The sequence below is a fragment of the Setaria viridis genome, chromosome 4 (assembly GCF_005286985.2).
Source record: "Setaria viridis chromosome 4, Setaria_viridis_v4.0, whole genome shotgun sequence".
In the NCBI taxonomy this organism is placed as follows: Eukaryota; Viridiplantae; Streptophyta; class Magnoliopsida; order Poales; family Poaceae; genus Setaria; species Setaria viridis.
In genome coordinates this window covers 3,660,724-3,682,470 of record NC_048266.2, presented here as the reverse complement: position 1 = coordinate 3,682,470, position 21,747 = coordinate 3,660,724, and the positions used below count along the sequence as shown (strand labels likewise).

The 21,747-nt window shown below is 42.0% G+C and overlaps 2 protein-coding genes across 2 annotated transcripts; both read right to left on the bottom strand.

The window, feature by feature from the left end:
• Positions 1 to 955: 955 nt before the first annotated feature.
• LOC117851755 (uncharacterized) lies at positions 956 to 3,890 on the bottom strand. Its single transcript, XM_034733651.2, has 8 exons — positions 3,501 to 3,890; positions 2,462 to 2,545; positions 2,285 to 2,319; positions 2,081 to 2,192; positions 1,870 to 1,958; positions 1,631 to 1,739; positions 1,406 to 1,546; positions 956 to 1,314 (listed from the first exon to the last, which is right to left on the bottom strand). The coding sequence occupies exons 1-8, from the start codon at positions 3,750 to 3,752 to the stop codon at positions 1,237 to 1,239; spliced, it is 900 nt and encodes a 299-aa protein (XP_034589542.1). The 5' UTR covers positions 3,753 to 3,890; the 3' UTR covers positions 956 to 1,236.
• A 1,637-nt stretch (positions 3,891 to 5,527) lies between these two features.
• On the bottom strand, positions 5,528 to 21,669 carry LOC117851904 (CHD3-type chromatin-remodeling factor PICKLE). Its single transcript, XM_034733817.2, has 31 exons — positions 21,149 to 21,669; positions 19,935 to 20,069; positions 19,683 to 19,831; positions 19,444 to 19,605; positions 18,719 to 18,936; positions 18,489 to 18,584; positions 18,269 to 18,405; positions 17,963 to 18,178; positions 17,730 to 17,837; positions 17,066 to 17,116; positions 16,208 to 16,307; positions 15,652 to 15,794; positions 15,468 to 15,571; positions 14,666 to 14,804; positions 14,408 to 14,577; positions 14,262 to 14,328; positions 13,767 to 13,892; positions 12,765 to 12,865; positions 12,301 to 12,379; positions 11,495 to 11,686; positions 10,077 to 10,221; positions 9,854 to 9,956; positions 9,367 to 9,441; positions 8,281 to 8,342; positions 8,121 to 8,197; positions 7,635 to 7,765; positions 6,811 to 6,937; positions 6,588 to 6,725; positions 6,331 to 6,460; positions 6,093 to 6,157; positions 5,528 to 6,003 (listed from the first exon to the last, which is right to left on the bottom strand). Exons 1-31 carry the CDS (start codon positions 21,305 to 21,307, stop codon positions 5,716 to 5,718), a joined length of 3,993 nt encoding a protein of 1,330 aa, XP_034589708.1. The 5' UTR covers positions 21,308 to 21,669; the 3' UTR covers positions 5,528 to 5,715.
• Positions 21,670 to 21,747: the final 78 nt, after the last annotated feature.

Genomic DNA, 21,747 nt, shown 5'->3' with positions numbered 1-21,747 from the left:
TTTCAGGATGTTAGACATGTGACGAGAAGTTTCAACAACTATTTTGAAATGTTGCAAAAAAATATTTTAGATGTTTCTATTTTTTCATGTTGCATCTTCATAGTCTAATTAAATAATTCTATTTATTTTACTGATATTTTTTAATAATTTTTGTCGATGATTAAAAAAATAACTTCTAACAAAGTTAAAACGATCGTACGATAAAAGTACTCGTTATTTTGACTTAACGCACCATGTATATTCTCCATAGCGGCAGGTACTACAGTGAAAGCTTAAAATATTCAAAACGATGAATATTCATTATAAGAACATATCAGACGAATTTTAAATAATTTGAAACTTTCCACAAATGTAAATGCATCCATGTTCTATGCATGCGCAAACTCTCAAGTTTTAATTCTTTTCCATAAAAAGATGGAAAAAAGACATATATTTAGATGTGTGAAATTGTCTCTTTTGTATCTTTTCAAAATTATTAAATTTGGACTTAAGGTTTTACGTGTTTATAGAACACGGATGCATCTACATATCTTCATATTTTTAAATCTTTTTAAAACTGTTTGATATGCTCTGAACAAATTTATCATTTTAAAATATTCAAACGAGATGAACCTACAGTGGAGTTTGATACTGGTTACCATAAAAATTGCTTTTACTTTCTTGAGGGGCTATAATTCAAATTTCGTACCAATAACAACATGCCTCCGTCGAACTAACCAAGTAACCATCCCAATGGCTTTGATTTAACGAAGAGTCTAAACCACTTCTAGTTTACTAGAAAAGGTCCTGAATACTGCTCGCCCAACAGGGAGACAAGGCGTCACACTCACACCGCGTCAGCGCACGCACCTCCGGCGGCTAAGCGGAATGCCGGGGAGAGAGACGCAGGCGAGGAGCATGAGCTGCTCGTGCTTGTACATCGATACATCATCGGGGTCTCGGGGACGCAGGGAACTACTAGGAACTAGATCTTTGATACTGAACGATACTGACAAGCTCTAGGATAGTCGGGCAGCACTCTGCATCCGACAGTTAACCCCTGTTTGTCTGCAAGTGATAAGGATTGGCTAAAAATTGCTTGCAAAAGCCAAATATATGTTGAAATAGGCAAACAAAAGAAATGTGTCGTGCATCCCAGTACAGTTTTCAAAACTGAATGAATCCCATACGGCTTTACGTGGCCTCCGTTCTGCGCTACGACGGAACGGAACAGAGACTGAAAGTTGCGAGTTTTGATCACATGGCTCCCGTCCCATGCTGGTGGGCAACAGATCTCTGAACCACCTTGCCTTCTACATTTATCAACACCGACTCCTGCCACATTTGCCAAGTGGAAGTTACATCGAGATTCAAATGTTTCGTATTGATATTGGCGGCAACTGTTAGCATAGAACCATAAACTCACCATCTCTAGGGGTGTAACCCTGTGCAAGAAGAAACCATCTACCGTTGTATGGTCACCACCAGGTCTGGGATGTCCAATGTGCAACATTGAATTGTCACGGTGGAAGTATCCACAAAACCCACCCGTGCTAATGTATGCGTCCTGTATCATATAGAGAGTGTTAAGTTATAGCAATAAATGATTTGAAAAAATAGAACTCCCATCAACAAAGAGAACCAAATTTACCACTTCATATTTTGCAAAAATACGCTGAAATGGTTCGTAGAATTTCATTATTTCTGGTGCTTCTGCCTCATTGCAAACAACTAATGGATCATATCCAACAACTACTTTCCTGTCTTAACAAAAAGAATGTGAGATGTTATGATTACAAACAATAGCTCAACACACTGAAATATTTATTTCTCCGGTGATCTTACAAAGACATGCTTAATGAACAGGGGTAACTGGTAGTAAACACTTACCAATTACCACTGGTGAGCGCCAGTGATCGCTCCAACCATTTAGTTTGTTCCCTATACGAAGTGCTTATTTTTCCATCATGTAGAGGTTCCTTGTAAAATGAATGGCAAATCAGAGTCTAAGAATCCATAAAATTTAGCATATCTAACATGCTGTACTGCTGATGATCACACAGGCTGATGCCAAAACTCAAAGTTGCTCAAGATGTAATACCTGCAGAGCCCCAGTGTCCAGAGCAATGACATCTAGAACCTGATCGTGTGACATACTCACTTTCTTCAAAAAGTTACCAAGTATCCGCCCATGCGATGACGTGGTGGAATACCTGAAGGAAAGCAATGTGTCCGGTCTCATAATCGTACACTATAGAGCTGAATTTATTAAAAGTGGCTGTAAATGTAGGGGCAACTAGCTTACCAGGGGATATTCAGAGCTTGGAAGTACATGGAACCCTGAAAGGGAAAAAGGAAACAACAACTTAATGTTTCGTTCAATTACAAAAAAAATCCTTTACTGGCATATTGGCAGTGGATGATGAAATACATTAGACATAACTCCAATCTCATTACTCATTAGCGCAAGTTAGTTACTTACATGTTGCCAAAGTGGGTCATTCTCTCTAGATTGAGCAATATCCAGCACAAACTTGACCTCATAAACCTTTGCAACAGCCTCCATCTTTATAAAAAAAAAGGATAGAAAATCTAGATCAGATATGCATACTTCTGTGCAATTTCTCCAGCGAACAGAATCAGCATAATTGTCAATCAATGTAACCACAGACAACAAAACAGTTCTGAGGGACATGAAGTACATAGAAGTTTCACGCCGATTAATTCGACATCAACAGCAAAATATGCCAGAGCGGGGGAGTGGCAAAGCAGACTGAACCACTCACCAACTTCACTTAATTATATGAACAAACAAACACCACGCTGTGGCATTAACCAGTCCATAAAGTGATGTAAGAATAGAATACAACACCACAATTCAGAAAAGACATGGTCAGTCAGGAAGCACATTGGCACATGTGCCTCATCAAAAGAGGAGCATGCTGCATGTGCCGTCATCCCAGGTACGTCCAATGCCAAGACTCTATAGAGTAATAGCAGTCTTAGATCTGCAAATGTGCAAGTCATCATCACCCATTGCGTGAATCAGTTCGAAAGCATCGCCCGGTTAGGAGCACGAGAGCATGCTCACATAAACGCGCAAGGAAATAAATACAGGAAATCAACGATGACATCTTTCACTCTGAATGACTTCCATTGGTCCAACAAACCACGAATCAACAACAATTCCTAATGTCTCAAACTTGAATTACCATACTCACGGGCACATCAGATGGGCGATCTAATCGGCAGTGATCCAATTTATCGTGTTAAAAAAATGCAGCGCTAAACGAAGAGGAATGCAGTGTTTCGAACTTTAGATTACCGTACCCACGCGATTTACTCGGTAGTGATCCAATTTACCGTGAAAACAAATTGCAGCGCTAAACGAAGGAATGCAATGCGGCAATGCCAATTCGCCACAAGGCGGAAGATATCCTGCACGAGCACGAAGAACACAGCGAGCCGAAACAGACGGCAGGGTCATCGGATCGTGGAGAGGGAGTAAGAATCGCGCGCACCTGCCTCAGCAGCCTGGCCTGGTCGGCGGTCGCCCGCGCGCCGCCGGCGACGCTGAGGAAGGCGACGCCGCCTCCGCCGCGCGCACCCTGCCCCAGCGCGTCCACCCCGCCCCCTTCTCCGCCCCGCGGGAAGAGCTGCGGCTCGCCGATGCTGAAGGCCGCGTAGAGCGCGAGGCACAGCGCGGCCTGCACGGCCACCGTGCGGCGCCACGGCAGCTGGCGCCCGCGGTTCCCCACCGCTTCTCCTTCCATTGCTGTGGCGCCGACCTGCGGCCAACGGGCCAAGGCTCGCGCGCGCGCGCTCTGGTGGTGCGGTGCTTTGCCCTCCTCACCTACCGCAAGTCGACGGAGACTACTGCGGTGGATACCATGGTCGAGGACGGGACGAACAAACCAACGAAGTATTACCAATGATGATATTACAGATGTCCAGGCAGCGGGTCCAGGCAGCCCGCGGCCGTTAGCCCGGCATGGAGCCTTTTTTTTCCCGAACCTGGCCCGGTCCAGCACGAAGTTCTTCGGGCTCATGCTAGCCCAGCCTAATTGCTCGTGCCAGGTGTGGACCGCCACCCGGCATGATAGGCGGCCGGCCCAACCCGATTTACAGAGGCCGCCTCGAGATGGCCCGCTAACTCCTTCAAAGTTTACACTCACGTCTTCAATCTTATCCAGCTATACTCATCCAGTCTCAAAATTCCACCCACAGGAACGCCTCCCCGGTTCCCCTACCATCCTCCCAAGTCCCGACCTCCCTTCCCCTCCAACCCTCCGCCTCCCCTCCATCCTCCCCTTCCTCTCTGACCTCCATCTCCCCGCCTCCCCTACGGCCTCCGGCGGCCACCTCCCCTCCAAGCTCCAGGATCCGCCTCCCCTACGGCATCCCTTCGGCGACGGCAAGCTTGGTGGCTGCCATGGCGAGCGGGCGACGCCGGCGTGCAGGGAGTAGGCTAGGGCCACCGCTCACCTCTCCTCCCCTCCACCGTCGCCCCCCCCCCCTCCCTTCCACCACCGGCGTCGCTCCACCTCCCCTCCCCTCCGCCGCCGACGTCGCTACCCCCTCCTCTCCTCCACTGCCAGCTCTGCTCCCCTCCCACTACCACCCCACTGAGCCGTCGCCTCCCTCTCCCGCCGGCACCGCTACCCCCTCCTCTCCTCCACTGCTGGCTCCGCTCCCCTCCTACTCCCACTCCACCAAGCCGCCACCTCCCTCCCCTAGCGGAGGCGAGCTGCGAGCCTAGAGATTGGCCAAAAGGCGTTAGCGAAGCCACCTCCCGGTGGCTGGCGCGGCGGCGCACTCCCTTCCATCTGCGACGGTGAGCAAGCAAGCGGTGGCAACTGGCGAGTATCTGGTGGAGGCGATGGTGGCAGCGCGCAAAAGCAGGCAAAGCGGCGGCACGAATAGGCAGCTTGTCCAGCAGGAGGAGACGGTGGCGGCACAAATAGGCAGCTTGCCCAGCAGCAGGAGGCAGCAACCGCAGTGGCACACAAGAGCAGGCCATGAGGGCCTGCCATGCGACGATGAGCAAGCAAGCGGTGGCAACTGGCAAGTACCTGGTGGAGGCAACGGTGGCAGCACGCAGAAGCAGGCAAGCGGCAGGAGGAGACGGCGGCAGCACAAATAGACAGCCTGCCCAGCAGCAGGAGACGGCGGCTGCAGTGGCACACAAGAGCAGGCCATGAGGGCCCACCATGCCTCGTGATGATCCAAAGACGGCCGTGCTTTACGGGCTAGCCCAGCACAAATGGGCCCGTGGGCCTGGGCCTGGGCCTGGGCCGTTTATGCAGCCCGTGGGCTGGCACGGCCTGGTAGAGGACGTCCAAGGCCTCGGCCTCATCTGACGAATCGCACATTCGCATAGGCGTCCGCTCGAGCGCGCGTTCGGGCGCCTGAAAGACTTGGCCACACGTTCTCTTGGGACCCCGTCCACCGATCGAGACATGCAGGCATACATCCTGAGTTCCTGACTAGAGCATGGCATCACGAAATGACAGAAATGGCTTGTGTAAAAAGTGAAAAACATACAACGAAGGCAAACGAAACCGGGGAACTTAGCACTATCAGAACGGTTCGCCGGCACGCATTAGCAGTAAAGGTTTGCGATGATGTCTCATGTCTGGGGTTGCTTTACTTGATGTTACAATATATGGTAGATTCTGACCACCAGTCAAAGTAAATTAACGGGATTCCCTTTCCTATCACTCTGGCACCTACACATCAGCCGTCGATTTCCATCGCCTCTGTCTTGGCAGCCGGAGGTTCACCATTCGCTGCCGCAGGGCCTGAATCTTGCGGGGGCGCAGCAGCTTCTTTGGAGTTGGCATCTACTGCTTCTTCTTTGATGGCGCTGGCGGTACCGTTCTGTTGGGGTTGCAGGGCCTGAACAACTCCCTCGCACAAAGTTTCAAACTGATGAAGGCTACTGGCCAAACTAGAAGACGCCGACTTGGCACCGAAGAATGAATTGAGCGCAGAAGCACCGCTGTCTTCAAGCACGCCACACATCTGCAGGGCATACACAGAGAGGGGTTAAACTGAGGAAATGAAACCATGTGTTCACTCATGACTAATGTAAACTCTGCTCCGTTACACACCTTATTGTAAAGATGGGGAACTTCTGATGGACCACCTGTGCCATCAGGAGCTACTTCATTGGTAGCTGGAAACGAGGATCCCAGTTATCACCACAAACAATGGGCAAATCTCAAAGTACATAGGACAAACGAGCATGGCACATGAATAAAATGACGAGTGGCAGCACAAGAGGATGTTATCTGTCACTTTCTGCATAGATGAAGGGAAGGAACATGTAGGGAATCAGAGGCTACTTACGAATTGGCTCAAGATTTTGCAATTCTTGCAATTCCACCAACAATTCATTGATATCTCGAACAGCTGGAGCATGACCTGCTGGAACACCTTGTTCAGCAATATCATCAGGAACAGGAGTATTTGACTTTATCTGCCAAGAAAACACAAGTATGCCTTAACAAATGCCCCACGACAAAGATACTACAAGAACAGCTAGTGTGTGCTCCCAGGAGAGTTTGGGTGCATGTCTGTTGAGGGAAAAAAGCCTGGCACCATACCACAGCATATTCCAGATCCAAGCATCTCTCCAGGATATGGTATCTCTTTCTCAAGAACTCAACTATCTTTCTCTGGATCTCCTTGAAATGGGCACCTGCTGAGTTCACCTGGGCTTCCTGTGCGCCTTCCAGATTTCCCTGGAAAAAGAATTGAAAAATATAAGAGACACAATGAGTCAGTCACTTAAAAATTAGGAAGAAAAGACAGTGAGCACATACTAACATTTTCCACATTTAACTGAGGACCCATTATTTCATTAATGGAAGGGAGATTCAGCTCTCGTCGTGCAGCCTCAAAAAGCCCATTATCTCTGTCATCTGATATATACTGCCACCTTGCATATCCATGCCTAATGAAGGGAAAACCAATCAATTAGCAATTGGGTAAAGAATGAACTAGCCATGAGGGAAAAAACATGCAAAGTGATCTTATAATATACAAAAGCAATTAAAGGCGTTCAACGCGCAGATCAAATATTTGTAGTTTAGTCCTTAAAACACTGCAGCTTCCATTAAGCATTCTAAAAGAACAGCTTTCATTAAGTTATCGACATAATTACAATTGTAAAAATCTCTAGATGGAGTCATAATAAAATTGAAGTTAGATATCAATTGTGGAGCTCATCTGGGTCGTACCTGATACTTCAGTTTGCTTACTTCCATTCAAGTTAAGCTGAATTGTTTTAATTAAACAAGTATTCCCCGACACAATATCTCAAAAAGCACTAGGGACTAGGCGGCACCTAGGCACCACCTGGAAGCGTGTGAGAGGATGCCTGTTAGGGGAACCCTAACTTGACCAAGAAGCATGATACAGACCCAACCAAAAGATTAAAAATACAGCCTGCTGTACAACTGATAACCCACAGGTCTGCAAGTGACCCAAACCCCTCTGCCATGTCAATGCAAGGCCGCAACTGCTGGCACTGAAGAAAAGTATAAACATTGACCTTTTAAGCTATTCTAGCCACAAAATTTAGGTAGTTACATGAAGGGATGATTTTGTAAAGCTTATTGTAACAAAGTGAAATGTCAACAGATACATACTTTAGTATCCCTTTTAGTAACAGTAAATCATGTTCTGCTTTCCATATTCTTCCACCAGATAAGCCTTGGAACTCACAAAGCAAGTAATTAGGAAAGAGGTTTGTAATTTTTCCTTGTCCCATGGCAGCCACCTGGAACCACAGCGAGGACTATCAAAGGTTGTCTCATTGATGGCACAAACTGATCAAAGTACTGTTAGCAATGAAATTCTATAAGGTCCAAAGATCTATGAAATTGTACAAATAATATGCTTCCAAATTATGATAGAGAATATCCTGACTTCAAAAGAACAAAAGTTCAAATACAGAAGTTCAATTAAGGTAAAATACAGAAGTTCAGTTCAGCATTGGTTGCACTTTACATGCAAAAGTATACAGCACCTTACAATCACGTTTCTATTAAGCAACATCACCTTGGGTGCTCATAAGATTCTTTTATGTTTTAAGTCATGGTAAGATGCCAATACCAACTGAAAGCCACACGTACCTTCTCCTCGATAAGGGATATATTTGCTATCCTGACCAACACATCATCAACACGAATCCCTTCCTTTGGAACACCATCTGCATCCATTCATATGGACGGTAAGAAACTAAGAATGTAGCTGGAGTAGAAGTGATAGTAGCCAGAACTAAGCTAAATTTACCTGAAAAATAGTCTGAATCATTAATGTCCTCAACAAGATGGGCCATGACAAGTTCAGCATATCTGCAAGAACATTTATAGAATAAGTAAATAAACTGTAGGAAAGATATTGCAAGAATTCAGTTTTCAGACTAAAAAAGGATTGCCTTAGTGCTTGTAAAAATTGGCTTATCTAGTGTTTCACCTGGAAAGCCATTTAGTAATAACATAAGAGGTCTCAACTTTAGGCACTATACAAACCTACCCTATACATAACTGGGTGTAGACAATTAGGTGCATGCTCAACCATAGAGTATTCTTGTGGGTTCTACAAGGAAAAAAGTAATGCTAGAGCCATATGAGAGGGACAGCATCCTGGCACCTGTTCGGTGTTCATATGAGTTACTTCAGCTTCAAGCTTACTCGAATTTCAACTAAGTAAGCTTATTAATTGTCAACCTATCATTGGCTGACAGTTTTCTCAGTACCTCGATAATTGCTAGGAAATGCACAGTAAGCAGACCACTATGTCACACAATCATGCTCCAGCTGAGGTTAAGCTACTAGCACTTCAGAGATAGTCTGGATTTGGTGACTGTTGGCTTAATTTGCTACTAGCAGACATAGTCTGGCTTTGGTGACAATTGGCTTAATTGGTGTCCTTTGGTGATATGATATCGCATCTGTTCTCATAGACAAGGGTGCTAGCTATCCAGAGTTGCAATATAACTGATAAAACATGATCCCGCCCAAGCATACTGGTGTGTATGTGCTGATAAAACATGATCCTCTCACTAGCTGACCGTCGTCTCAATATGTGCACCTGCTTACTCTTGACTACCAATAGTCCACGGTCATCTCAATATGTGTAATCTTACAAGTCAGAAGTTTGTGTTCAAGAAAAAGAAGTTAGAACTTCCGGTTACTGATTTCTTCACCAAGGCACAAACTCAAGTTCATTATCTATATGCCTAGGAGCTAATGAATAAAGTGTAAAACGCTGTAGATAATGTCTACTCAAGTTACAAAACTATGCCTTATCCTCACTATTTGGTGTTCAACTCAAAATATTTGGGATCACATAATATGGAGAGCACGTTTCAAATACCTCTGAATTTCCTCAACACTTTTTCCTTTCAGACGAGGAAGATACTCTTTCCAGTCATAGTTCTGAAAACCGTATCTGCAATATTGTGTGGGATAAATTGCTGATCACAAAAGATGAGATGGTACACATTCATTATGGTCTCATAGTACAACTAGAGAATACCAAGCATACAACAGGGCTCTAAGCACAAATATTTTAGATGCTTAAAAACTGGATAAGAAATAACTACTTTGTGACAGACACAGAATGATAGAAACGAATGATAAAAATGTCCATTAAGCAACCATTTTCAAAAAAAGAACCCTGTGAGAGAGAAAAATATCCATGGGCAAGAGATACAGATAAAAGGAAATTTAAGTGTGCTACTGTGCTTGCTCTATCAATCTATGTAAATAACAAGCCGACATCTGCACATAAACTATAAGTTCACGATATTCGCTCACCCACAAGACAGGCTCCAGGGGCATATCAGTAACTATTAACTAACCTATTGAGTGTCTGTAGGAACATTGCTCGTTGAGCAGTGTTGAATCCAAGAACTCTCAAGGTACGTCCTTCTCCCTCCATCAATGGAATCAAATCAACATTACCTAATGAAAGATGTATTGCCATAGTGTTTAAAATAAATAGTATATTTTTTGAAGCAAGTATAGAATAAATAAATTCATTGTGTAGCAATGACACAGTGACAGTGTACTCATCAATCATACGTGATTTTCTTTTAGAATATTGGCCCCTCCTTCCAGAAACATTTCCTTGCAAACTTGTGTCATTATCTGACACATCCTCCTCAAACGAGTAATCCTCATCTTCAGAGCTTAAGTCATGGATGTCATCCTCATCAGCAGCAGCCATCTATAACACAGAGAAGAAAGAGCTGATCAGTCTTTTCCATTAATGAAAATGCATATACTCACTCTAACGTTCAATCAAATTAAAAGTACCTTGGCAAACAGAACGTAACAGTACATTCATAGATCTCATGATTGATTAGAAGGTAATAAACTAATGATACTGTGCAGTTACAGCAAGAAAGATCCAACACGCCATGGCTATATTTTGCCTTTTGTCATGCAAAACTAAATTTAAAGCATTACCTTGGCAAATAGAAGATAAAGTACATTGAGACTAGACCCCACACCTAAGTTATGAGGTAATGCACTAATGGTACTATCCCATTAAACCAAGAAAAATAAAAAACAGAATGGCCTTGTATTTTCGCCTTATCTTCATGCAAAATTACTGCAGCTCCATTCAGAAAGCATTAAAATTAACAGAGATCATCAAACTTTAGTCATGATAATTTATAAGTGTTAGATATTGGGGGGGGGGGGGGGGGGGATCATTACATTCTACAATCACGTATAATGCTTCTGCCACTAAACCATACAGGGTCTTTTCTTAAAGCATGCTGTATCTTTTTCTTGGTCCTCTCAATGGAAGGAAATACAAAAGATGTGCTTAGACAAAAGAACCTCCGTGTTGATTCTGATTTCTGTGTTGTGCAGGAAAAAAATCTGAGGATTATGATGTGATTTAATTAAAAGCAACTACGACATGATGGTGCTCATTGGGATCTCTGTACAAATTATACAAAGATTGAAAGCTGCAAGAGGGGCTTGCCGTCAACCCATGGTGCCCAAGAAGCTGTTTACTTTGGGGTGCTGGCACATTTGGTTGCGTAGAAATATTAGAGTTATGGATGTGGGCCAGGCCAACCAAGTCCAGTTTGGGTGGCACACATGAGTAGCACAGTAGCAGCCATACTAAGGGCCACAGAATGCAACAAGAAAGCAGCATGCATGCGTATCTTCATGTTCAGATTATATGGCTTTGATACATATATTATCAATAGATGATCAGTCGCACCAATCATCATAGTCAGGCGTATAAGCAAAGTGCTCTCGTCTCTTTGCGGCAATGAACTCCTAATATTTAATTGCAATTACAAATTTTCTGCATGGTGTTTAAAAGTTTTTTCTGTGAATACTGTAAGTTCTTAGCAAATTTCAATCCCTCTAGATAAAATTGCATCTTCTTCCAACCTCAAACCAAAGAATGCAGATCAGAAAATAAAGGAAAAGGAAAAAAGGACTGGGTTAATAATGATAAAGCTTAGAGGTGACACCTGTTTGCGGCTTCTTTTCCCTTTTCCCATAGCGGTATGTTCTTCAACTTTCTGTACATCGTATTTATCCTTCAATAGTTCATCCCAATAGTTTGCTCTTGCGGAGTTTGCAGCTTCAGCTGCAGCCTTTCTGCGTGCCTCCTCTTTTTCCGCCTGAGCCTTTGCCTCGTCAATGTATTCAAAGTTCGCGACCTGGCATGGAGTAATACATGAAATGAGAAATGTGGTGCTTGCTAGAACATGCCAAATAATCGGAATGCAAGTGGAAAGAACGAGTTGTCATACTCATACCAAGTTGTATTATCTGGCATCTTTAGCATACCATGTTTCGCATGGAAGAATATTAGAATAAGCATGCTAGTGAATGAAACAAAGAACGATCACAGAAGCATTGCTTATTTGAGAGTGCTTTTCCCAGAGTTGCGCAAATGTATATCATGAAAAGGCTCGTAAAATGGTAAAACTAACAAGCTAATTCAAATGTGAATGCATGCAATGCACATGCAAGAATATCTCATTCATCAACAAAAATCTAACACATAGGTTAATCCTATCAAATATCAGTAGTGGTTTGTTAAACAATAGAAAAATGCATTAAGGTGAAATATACCAATAACATTGACTCAGACCTCACTAGCTCACAGACAAACATAAATAGAGATGATGTGCACTAAACTTCATCCAATATCATGTGCACATAAGCATGAAAAAGAACAAGCAAGGCAAACCACAGTGAATATCAAAAGAGTTTAATAAAGAAGAAGTTCCTCAAGCATTATGCTTGTAATGAAAGAAGACCACAGTACCTTGAATCCTTTTAAGAATTCGTCATCTTCATCATCTTCCACAGATTCTTCATCATCAACTTGCTTACGATCTAACAACCTGTGAGGCCAGTGCAGAAATATAAAAAAAAAATCATCTAACATAGAGCATTAAAGTTTTAAGTCATAACAAAGGAGCTAAAAGTTGGGGGCAGAAAAACTGTGTTTCATATACAGTGAAATAGAGAATACATAAGAAAATGAAATTGAACAAACAAAATTGATCGTTCTTCTCCAGTTGTTCTTGTGTATATGATTGATTTAGAGTATAAACTGCCCCTTTACTGCAATGATTACGAATATTCTAGGTTTCCAAACATAATCAAAATAATTGCCAAGCTCCAGGACATTTTTGTAAATCATTTTGTGAATTTGAGAATAATTTAAATAACTTCACATCACAAAAGGTGTTGCATGAAATATCTTCCCAAGGTGAAGAAAATTACTTCTCAATTGCAGCATCATCATAATGAATTTGGCGAGACTCATCATTCTCATCGTCAAAAAGCTCCTTTGATCCATAGCGTATAATATCATCTAGCTCCTCCTAAAAAAGGTCAGGATGCATATTTATTATTTAGTACTAAAAATCAATATAATGGAGGTTCACAAGCGGAGCAGAATAGCACATCGGGCTAACTTGTTCTGTTTATACATGCCAATTACATGTTCTAGAAGTTGATAATTGTTAAAAGTTTGAAGAAAAAAATACATAAGACGGGAGTTAGAGTTAGACCGGCAACTAGCCAAGGTTCAGGAAATTTATGAGAAAAAGATCCTGAAACCCTGGGCAATTCATGGCATCTTTTTATATTTTGTTGTCAGGGGCAATTCAATTTAAAGAGACCAACAAACCTTGTTTCGGTAAGAACAAACAAAAAGTACCCAGCTGACCAGCTAAGGGCGAATTTGGAACACCTTAACCTACGCCATCAGATCACGCAACCTAAAATTATCTGAACTACCGCACCTACAAAGGTTATGAATATGAAACAAACAACTGGAGCTATTAAATTAGCATCAGCCACAAAGAATTAAGCAACCTCTCATATTGTACCACAGCTACAAACCAGGTCCGAATCATAAATGCATAGCACCATTAGAGGAACTAAACTTATCTACCTCAATCATGCTACCAGACCCACAAAATCTCATAACAATCATAAACTTCTATTGACATCAAGAGAAACTACAACTAAATTTACAGAGACTTAATTACTCACCAACTCTGGCAACATGTGGAAGGTTTAAAACCTTGTAAAATGTAGCGCAAAGAAAGGGACATGATAGTAACAGATGCTGAATTTGGGTTCATGCCATGCCAGTAACAATTACTCAGTTTTGATGCCATAAACAAGAATTCACATAGGTCATGCCACAAAAGATCGATCAAAGTTGATGGTTTGCAAAATTCCTACTAACCATTAAAATGCAGTCACCACAATTACCTGATTGACATTATTAGCTTTTGTGAGTCGACCAACAACTAAGTGCTCCAATATCATCTTTTTCTTTGTAAGCTGCATCATTCTCTCCTCAATTGTGCCTCGGCTAACAAGCCTGTATATCATCACCTGAAAAGAAAAACAGATGAAAGGATTATATATAAGAAATCTTTTTCCGAACACGCAGGAGAGCTACGTATAATTTCATTAAGAAGAATAATAAAAGTACAAAGGGCAGGGCAAAGCCTACCACAGACACCCCATATACACACCCCATCTACTAGAGATTAGCACAGACTCGCCACAGAATAGAAACGGGCAACCAACACACTCCCAAGGACAAGGCTAGTTATCCATAGAAAGCGCTGCAAGAGCAGCTCACTCAGTGATACTGCTCCAGCTGAACACCAAAGGGCGCACTCATAAAATATAAGAAACACCATGAAAGTAATTGAAAAAACTGCATTTGAATTCAAATAAAACTGCAAGGAAACATACCTTGCTAGTCTGTCCCAAGCGATGAGCTCGTGCCATAGCTTGCAAATCCGCATGTGGGTTCCAATCACTGCACATGCATAGGTGACAAGTTAAAATAAGCTCATTGTATTAATGGTTTTTTTGTCTAAACAAAGAGATTGTTTTACCTATCATAGATAATTACAGTATCTGCAGTCGCCAAATTTATTCCCAGACCACCAGCTCTGGTAGATAGAAGAAAGCAAAAACGAGTCGAAGTCGGAGCATTGAAGCGATCTATTCGTATCTGCCTTTCAGCACCACCTATCTTGCCATCAATACGCTCATAGCTCCATTTCTGAAACATGTATCGTTCATAGCACAGTGAATAAGATCCATTAGCCTGCAAAGCTAACACTAGTCAAAGTGGGATGATAGTTAAGTACCCTGTAACTCAAATAATCCTCCAGTAAGTCCAACATGTGTTGGAACTGTGAATAAATTAGAACTCTATGGCCCTGCTCTTTTAGTTTCACCATCATCTTGTCCAGCAGCTGCATCTTACCTGACGAATCTAAAAGCCTCCTACAAATTCAAAAAAAAACAAGGAAACAAGATAATGGTAACAACTGATAAAAGAAGTATGGAGTACAAATACCAATCAATAGATTTACTCAAGCTTGAAAGATGACTAAACCCAAGTCAGTTAATCAGTTAAACATCGAAACAAATTCCAATGATATTACTCAGAAATGTATTAGGAGATAAATGGCATCATATAGGCATTCTATCAGATGGATCTACACTTGAACAAAAATGTGCACTATATTAACAATATGTTTATCCCAGCCAAATCTCAAGAAAAACAACTGGAAACAAACTCGCTTGCATTTCCCATTGACAAATTTTCTAGAGCAAATTCAATGAGAAGACACAGAGAGAGAGGCAATGGAAAACTCCAATACGGCAAGGTGTCTTCAGAGTCAAGCAAGTTTAAAAGGTTAGTGATACCAAGTACCCCTACACATACACTGGCAGTTCCCAGTTATCATACTTCATAATACACCAGCAAGAAAAGTATGTGAAAGAACAGGAGCTAGCCAAATGAGCACATTAATAAGGATAAGGATATAATGGAAACCAACATGAAACTACACGGGCCAAACAAATAGCAGCTACAGCAAAGATAAACTAAATAAACATAGAGAAATAAATAGAATATAGTTAATAAACAAGAAGCTTGTGCACCTTAAACCTTCTTCTGGATTGGCAGGTTCAGAATCAGGTTCATCCGTCATGAATCCATGGCAACAGAGTTTGCGCAGCTCCATTACAACATTTATTAGGGATATCTGCAACAAGACAATAAAGAATTGTAAATCCGGTAAAGGCAGATACAGTCAATTAAATGAAAATCAAAGCAAGCTATTACTTGTCCACCATTACGACGGGCTAACACTTCATAATTCTTGGTGAGAATTGCCTTATAGTACTCCTTTTGTTTGCTCGTCAGTTCAACTCGTAAGATCAACTCCTTTTTTGGAGGAAGTTCTTTCATAACATCTTTCTTGAATCCTATTTGTACCAGAGAAAACAAGGTTGCAAATGAGTAAGGTGATAGGTACTATTTAGATTGCAGCAAAGTAAACCAATAGATGGAAGTTTAACTACAGTATTCATGGACAATAATACGAGTTTCCCAAGCAATAAGTTTGAAATCCTTTGAACAGGGGCAGCCAATTAAACAATCATTGAATTGAAGTAGATTCGCACTTCGAAGAAGATGTGGCTTCAGCATTCCATGAAGTACAAGGTTGCAAATGAGTAAGGTGATAGGTACTATTTAGATTGCAGCAAAGTAAACCAATAGATGGAAGTTTAACTACAGTATTCATGGACAATAATACGAGTTTCCCAAGCAATAAGTTTGAAATCCTTTGAACAGGGGCAGCCAATTAAACAATCATTGAATTGAAGTAGATTCGCACTTCGAAGAAGATGTGGCTTCAGCATTCCATGAAGCTTCTCAATTTGCTTGTCTTGGTTTATATCCTTGAACTCCTCTTGGAGCTCAGTTATACTCCCAAACTGCAGAGTACAGACATAAGCATGTCACATCAGGCTACAAGTAATTTCAGGAGAAAAGGTGTTCCAGTCCTATCAAACATTTAATGTGGCATGGGCTGAGGAGAGGGGAATGCTGCACAAGAGGACCAAATTCGCGCAATGCATTGTGCGTACATGACATGTTATGCATCACAATGTCTGCTTTACCAAGCAGAAATGGTTTGGGGACCAATAAACTTAGTGGTCCAATCAAAATAGTGCCAGTAAGAATTAATGAAAGTGGTACATAGTCAAGCTTGAACCTTATCTAATCCCATTTTGCCTGTGAATGCCAAAAAATGGCTTTCACAAGTACTCCAGTAATACATATACATTCGTGAAAATCAATTCCAGCAGAGACTTCAATTTGTGGGAGTTATATTACACAAGGCTACTTAATGATATTTAGTTATTTACCCAGCCATCTGACAGTTAAAAATGTAGGCAAGCAATTATCATAACAGTAGCTCCCTCTGACAATCCATTAGAACAGGCAATCATGATGTGGTTCACACAGACAACCATTGCCATCCTAGGCCCTAGTTAAGCAATTCAATAATATGATAACCTATCAGAATATACGAAATTGCCTGTAAACAACAACATTGCAATTGAAACATTACTTAAAAGTTTAAAAGATCACAGAGGCCACAGAAGGAAGGTCACCACTAACAAACTACAGAGTGCCATAAACTAAATAAAATTAAGACATTTAACATCCAAGAAGCAGGAAATCTTACACTTTCACCCTCAAGGAAGTGCATAAGCATGAAAAGCTCATCAAGATTATTCTGAAAAGAAGAAAACCAGAACATCAAGTTAAACAATTACAACAAAATGGCCAGGATCAACAGACAAGAGTACAAACAGAAGAAACTCCATATGCCCAAAAAATTCAAGATGAAAATGAACAAATGAATTGAATTGCTAACAAGTGGGAGCTGAAATAAATGATGTAACCTAGTATTGGATCAACCGATCAAGGCTCATGCCAAACTGATGTCTAACTCAAAATACTTCATTTGCAGTGCACAGACATGTGATATATCACTAGCATCCCAAATTGCACATGTGCAGAAAAGTAACGCTTCTTATTTCACATAAGCATTTCATTGTGGATTCAATAATCATACACTATTTAGATTGCTGTGTCCTTATATGTCTCACAAGGCAGATAGTTAAAAATGTTACTTGAACGCTCCCCATTCTGGAATCAGCAAGTAAAAACACAAATTTAGCTACCAACAAATTGCCAACAAGGAGAGCTAAAAGGTACAATACACTGTTGAATTTCTAAAGAAAAAGTAGGAATACTTCAAAAAGAGACAGGAAGGTATAGGCAAACTTTAAAATGTATAATTTCCAGTATAGCTTAGGTATGATAATGTACATGAAAATAGTTACCTGAACTGGGGTTCCTGTTAATAGCACACGATGTACGGTGTTATATTCTTTAAGTTGACCAAACAACTTGGAATCTTTGTTTTTCAACCGATGCCCCTCATCCACAACCTGACACAATATACAGATTGGAAATAAGTTAACTAAACCCTAAAACATGCTATGTATGGACACAGCTGGACAAAAGTTCTGCTAGAGAAATGATACTGAGAGAGGATGTGCAAAAATAGAAGTACCAAGCATTCCCATTCTATGTTTTTTAGAACAGCTGAGTCCATGTTGATCATCTCATAAGATGTCAACAAGACATCAAATTTTATCCTCAAATGCTTCTTTTCTTCATTAGATGGAGATGATTTCTTTTTCTTAAGCTTCTTTGCTTTCTCTTTTGGGTAGTAAAACTCATACTTCTTAATAATTTCCCGAGATGCAGCAGCTCCAAAATACATTACCTGTCCAAAACAAGGGAAAAAATGTACTGAGGATATAAATCTGTCTGAATTACAAACAACATGAATCTCAAATCAGTTCAATCTACATACAACATTCATTTGAGGTGCCCAAGTTGCAAATTCACGCTCCCAATTTCGCAGGGTTGAAAGGGGGGCAACAACCAGATGCGGACCAAACTTGTCTTCAAACAGGGAAGCCAGAAAAGCAATACTCTGTATTGTTTTCCCTGCGATTTTGATCATTTACTTAACATCCCAAAACAGCATTTGAACAATAAAAACTTTGTTCTCACAATAAAGCATCTCTTACCAAGACCCATCTCATCACCAAGGATTACACGCTTGTTATGATGCCACGAATAGCGTAAGAAGTTTAACCCTTCAAGCTGATAGGGATGTAGCGTGCCTTCAATAACCATCAAAAAATATTAGCATTCATGGAAAAAAACAGATCCATAAGATTTACAGTCAACTGAAAATTAAATATCCAGGAATAGTTTGTTAATTAATAGCACCATCCTGTTTATACATAACACATACCACCAGAAAGAAATTGAGGGCTCTCCTTGAAATGGCGTGGATCACGAGAGACAGCCTTTCCCTTGTCACCATATTTCTTGCGCCTGGACTGGATCTCATTAAAGCGTTCGATCTGAGGTTGGAACGCCGAGATGTCAGACTCACTTTCCCAAGTACATTCCTCATATGTAAGTTCCTTCCATTTCACATAGTACTCCTGCTCGCCTGTGGAGCTTTTTCTGTTCGTAAAACAATGTCGAAAATCTCAATACCAGACAACTTCTGCTAGATGGAAATTAATGGATACATGTAAGGGAAGATGGTTAGTGGGCATCTAAACGGACAAGACCATCACCACATGGAAAAATAGCACTAAGCTAAAGTGGAAGTTATGATGTATATTGTATCATGAGTAATTAGGTACAATCACTAAATTTCAGAGTATCACACGAGTTTCATGATTGACTGGTTCACCGAACCAGAAGGTGATAGCAGCCATATAAATGGAGTGTGCATTGACAACAACAACATGCATGACCAGTTACCTGACACTCTACATGCATATGCTATTCAGTAATTCACCAAAGAAAAGCTGGAGTGCCAGGATATGAAGTCACTAGCAACATAAGTCATTACGTATATTAAAGAAATCATATCTGTGTTTTTAGTACAAACAATCCATCATACAAGGTAAAATAGTTAAGACCCATGTATGTAATTTGTTTGTTGTTAAATTATCTGCATACCTGCTAGAAAGGATCCTGTCAACAGTTGTCCACTCCGGTCTAATTGCAATAAATTCATCATCAGATTTCTCCACGGAATCCATTTGCTTACGGAAGTTATTCAACCTAGTTTTCAATCGAGGGTGTATCTTGGCAGCTTCCAAATATTCTTTTTCTGAAACCCTGGTTTTAAAAGAGAGACGATAATTAATAGTTTAAGAGTACAGAGAAAAACAATTCTGCAGTGAGCAAGTAACTACCAAGAGCAGTGAATGTGTGATAATCCTTTCCACTTTATAAGATAGTGCCTGATCTTCTTTGATTCAGGCTCTGAGGAACTGGTATCTTCACGAGAGGCATCCCGCATTTCGCAATCTAGAATCTTCTCCATCTCTGTCAACGGACTTACCTGAAGACAGCAAACAAGGTGAATTGTTACACACTTACACCAACACTCCAACAGTATCATACACAAGTTGAAAGAGAGGTGTATGCTGAAGGCAAAGACATACGCAGTCCGGGCAGCTCCATTTATCAGATGTAATGTTTAAGCAAGGAACCAAGCATTTTCTGTGAAATGCATACGTGCATGTTGAACAAGGGACAAGATTATCACTTTTTCCGCATCGCTGGCAAGCCTCTTCTTTCTGCCATATAAAATAAGGATGAACCAACTAAAAACTACATGTGTATGTAGACTGAAAAGAAACAATATAAAAAATACAAAATCACATGAACTAGAGGGGTAATTCAAGATAGTGCATCATAAACATTTAGAGCTCCAGTATACAGACACAACAAGGTTCAGTTTTTGAACAACATATCTCAGATTTCAAAATAATAAGACTGTTGCCTTACTGTTCTGTATTTGATGTAAAATGACAATAAAGTAATAGCAAACATGTCCTCTCTTATGATGATTTCGTGGACAGTCCTTACTGAAGCTTGAGCTTATGGAACACCAAGACCGCATATTGTACAGAAAACTACTAAACACCCCTCACAACATGGAAGAATGTAGTATTTATCCAGTTACACCAAGACAGTTAAGCAACATGTGTCAACTCTGAACTTCCATTTGAGTTTGAATTCAGGTAGCACAGTACCAACCAGATGCGTCAAAAATTAGACCACAGATCCATAAGTCCTCTACAGAATCCACAAATTTCAAAAAGTTAACTTACGCTGAGCCAGAGGCGAAGCTTAGGTTTTATTACACCTAGGACTGAATTCAAGTGTCTAAGGCTTCTACAATTGTTTGAACTCATCTCCAAATTTAACAAAGTTTTATAGATCTTTTAGAGCTACAACTGGCTACAGCCTTGTTTGCCATAGGTGCAGCTCCACCACTGTGTAGACCTAATCTTGTCACACTATCCAACTTGTAGCATGGCATAGCTAAACTCTGCCAAAAAAAAGCCAGAGAGAGGAAGCCCAATTTCACGATTCAACCCCCAGAAGGCACCAAGCAACCATGCCATCCAAGCAAATAATCCTTGAAACATTCCAGCATCAGCCAGGCTACCTCAATTCCCTACTCCACGTGGAATTGCAGAAGTGATCCCTCCCTCTTTGCAATAGTTAGCCATCTAGCAACCTAATCACAAATCTCCGACGAGAAATCCTAGCAATAACAACCCTAATTCCCCCAAAAACACTAGCTACCAGACCACCTCAGCAAAATTCGCAGCAAAAAACACAGAGAAGCAACCCCGGGCGACCATACCGCATCCTCGCGCTCGATCCGCTCGGCAGGCGCTTCGTTTTGCCGATCTTTCCCCTTCCCGGCCCCGCCGCGCGGCGGGAGGTCGTCGTCGGACTCGTCAAGCGTGTACAGCGGCCGCCTCTCCGACCGCACGCGCAGCCGCTCCACGAGACTGCTCATCGTGGCGCTGCCTCCTCAGCTCGACACGCGACGGGATCAAAACCCAGCAGGCGAGAAAGCAGCGCAACTCCCTCTCTGCCTCCGCCAAGCTCTCGCTCCACCCCTAGCGCCGCCGCCGAGTGGGCTAGGGTTTGGTGGGTTTGGGGAGCGGCGATGAGTGGAGGGGGGTTATTTCTACCGCCGCGGAGGGGTGAGGTGCCGTGTGGGGAAAGTGCGGCGAGAATGGAAGGTAGTAGCGACGAGGTGACGCTCGGCGTGAGCTGTGGGCGGAGGAGGCGCGAGGGCGGCGAGGGGGTCTCTCTCTCTCTCTCTCTCTCTCTCTCTCTCTCTCTCTCCTCTGCACGAGAGAGGAGAGGGGGAGGGTGGCAGTGGTAACGGCCACTGCCCAGGAAGAGCAGGGACTAGGCCGGATTTGCGATCTGAACCTTCTACTATAGTAA

Coding starts and splice junctions, on each gene's coding strand:
- LOC117851755 (XM_034733651.2), bottom strand. CDS start 3,752: ATGGAAGGAGAAGCGGTGGGGAACCGCGGGCGCCAGCTGCCGTGGCGC. Junction 2,546..3,500: donor AGGCCAGGCTGCTGAGGCAG/GTGCGCGCGATT, acceptor TTTTTTATAAAG/ATGGAGGCTGTTGCAAAGGT. Junction 1,315..1,405: donor GGGTTACACCCCTAGAGATG/GTGAGTTTATGG, acceptor CAAATGTGGCAG/GAGTCGGTGTTGATAAATGT.
- LOC117851904 (XM_034733817.2), bottom strand. CDS start 21,307: ATGAGCAGTCTCGTGGAGCGGCTGCGCGTGCGGTCGGAGAGGCGGCCG. Junction 9,442..9,853: donor TTCCTACAGACACTCAATAG/GTTAGTTAATAG, acceptor ACAATATTGCAG/ATACGGTTTTCAGAACTATG. Junction 6,461..6,587: donor TGGATCTGGAATATGCTGTG/GTATGGTGCCAG, acceptor TTTTCTTGGCAG/ATAAAGTCAAATACTCCTGT.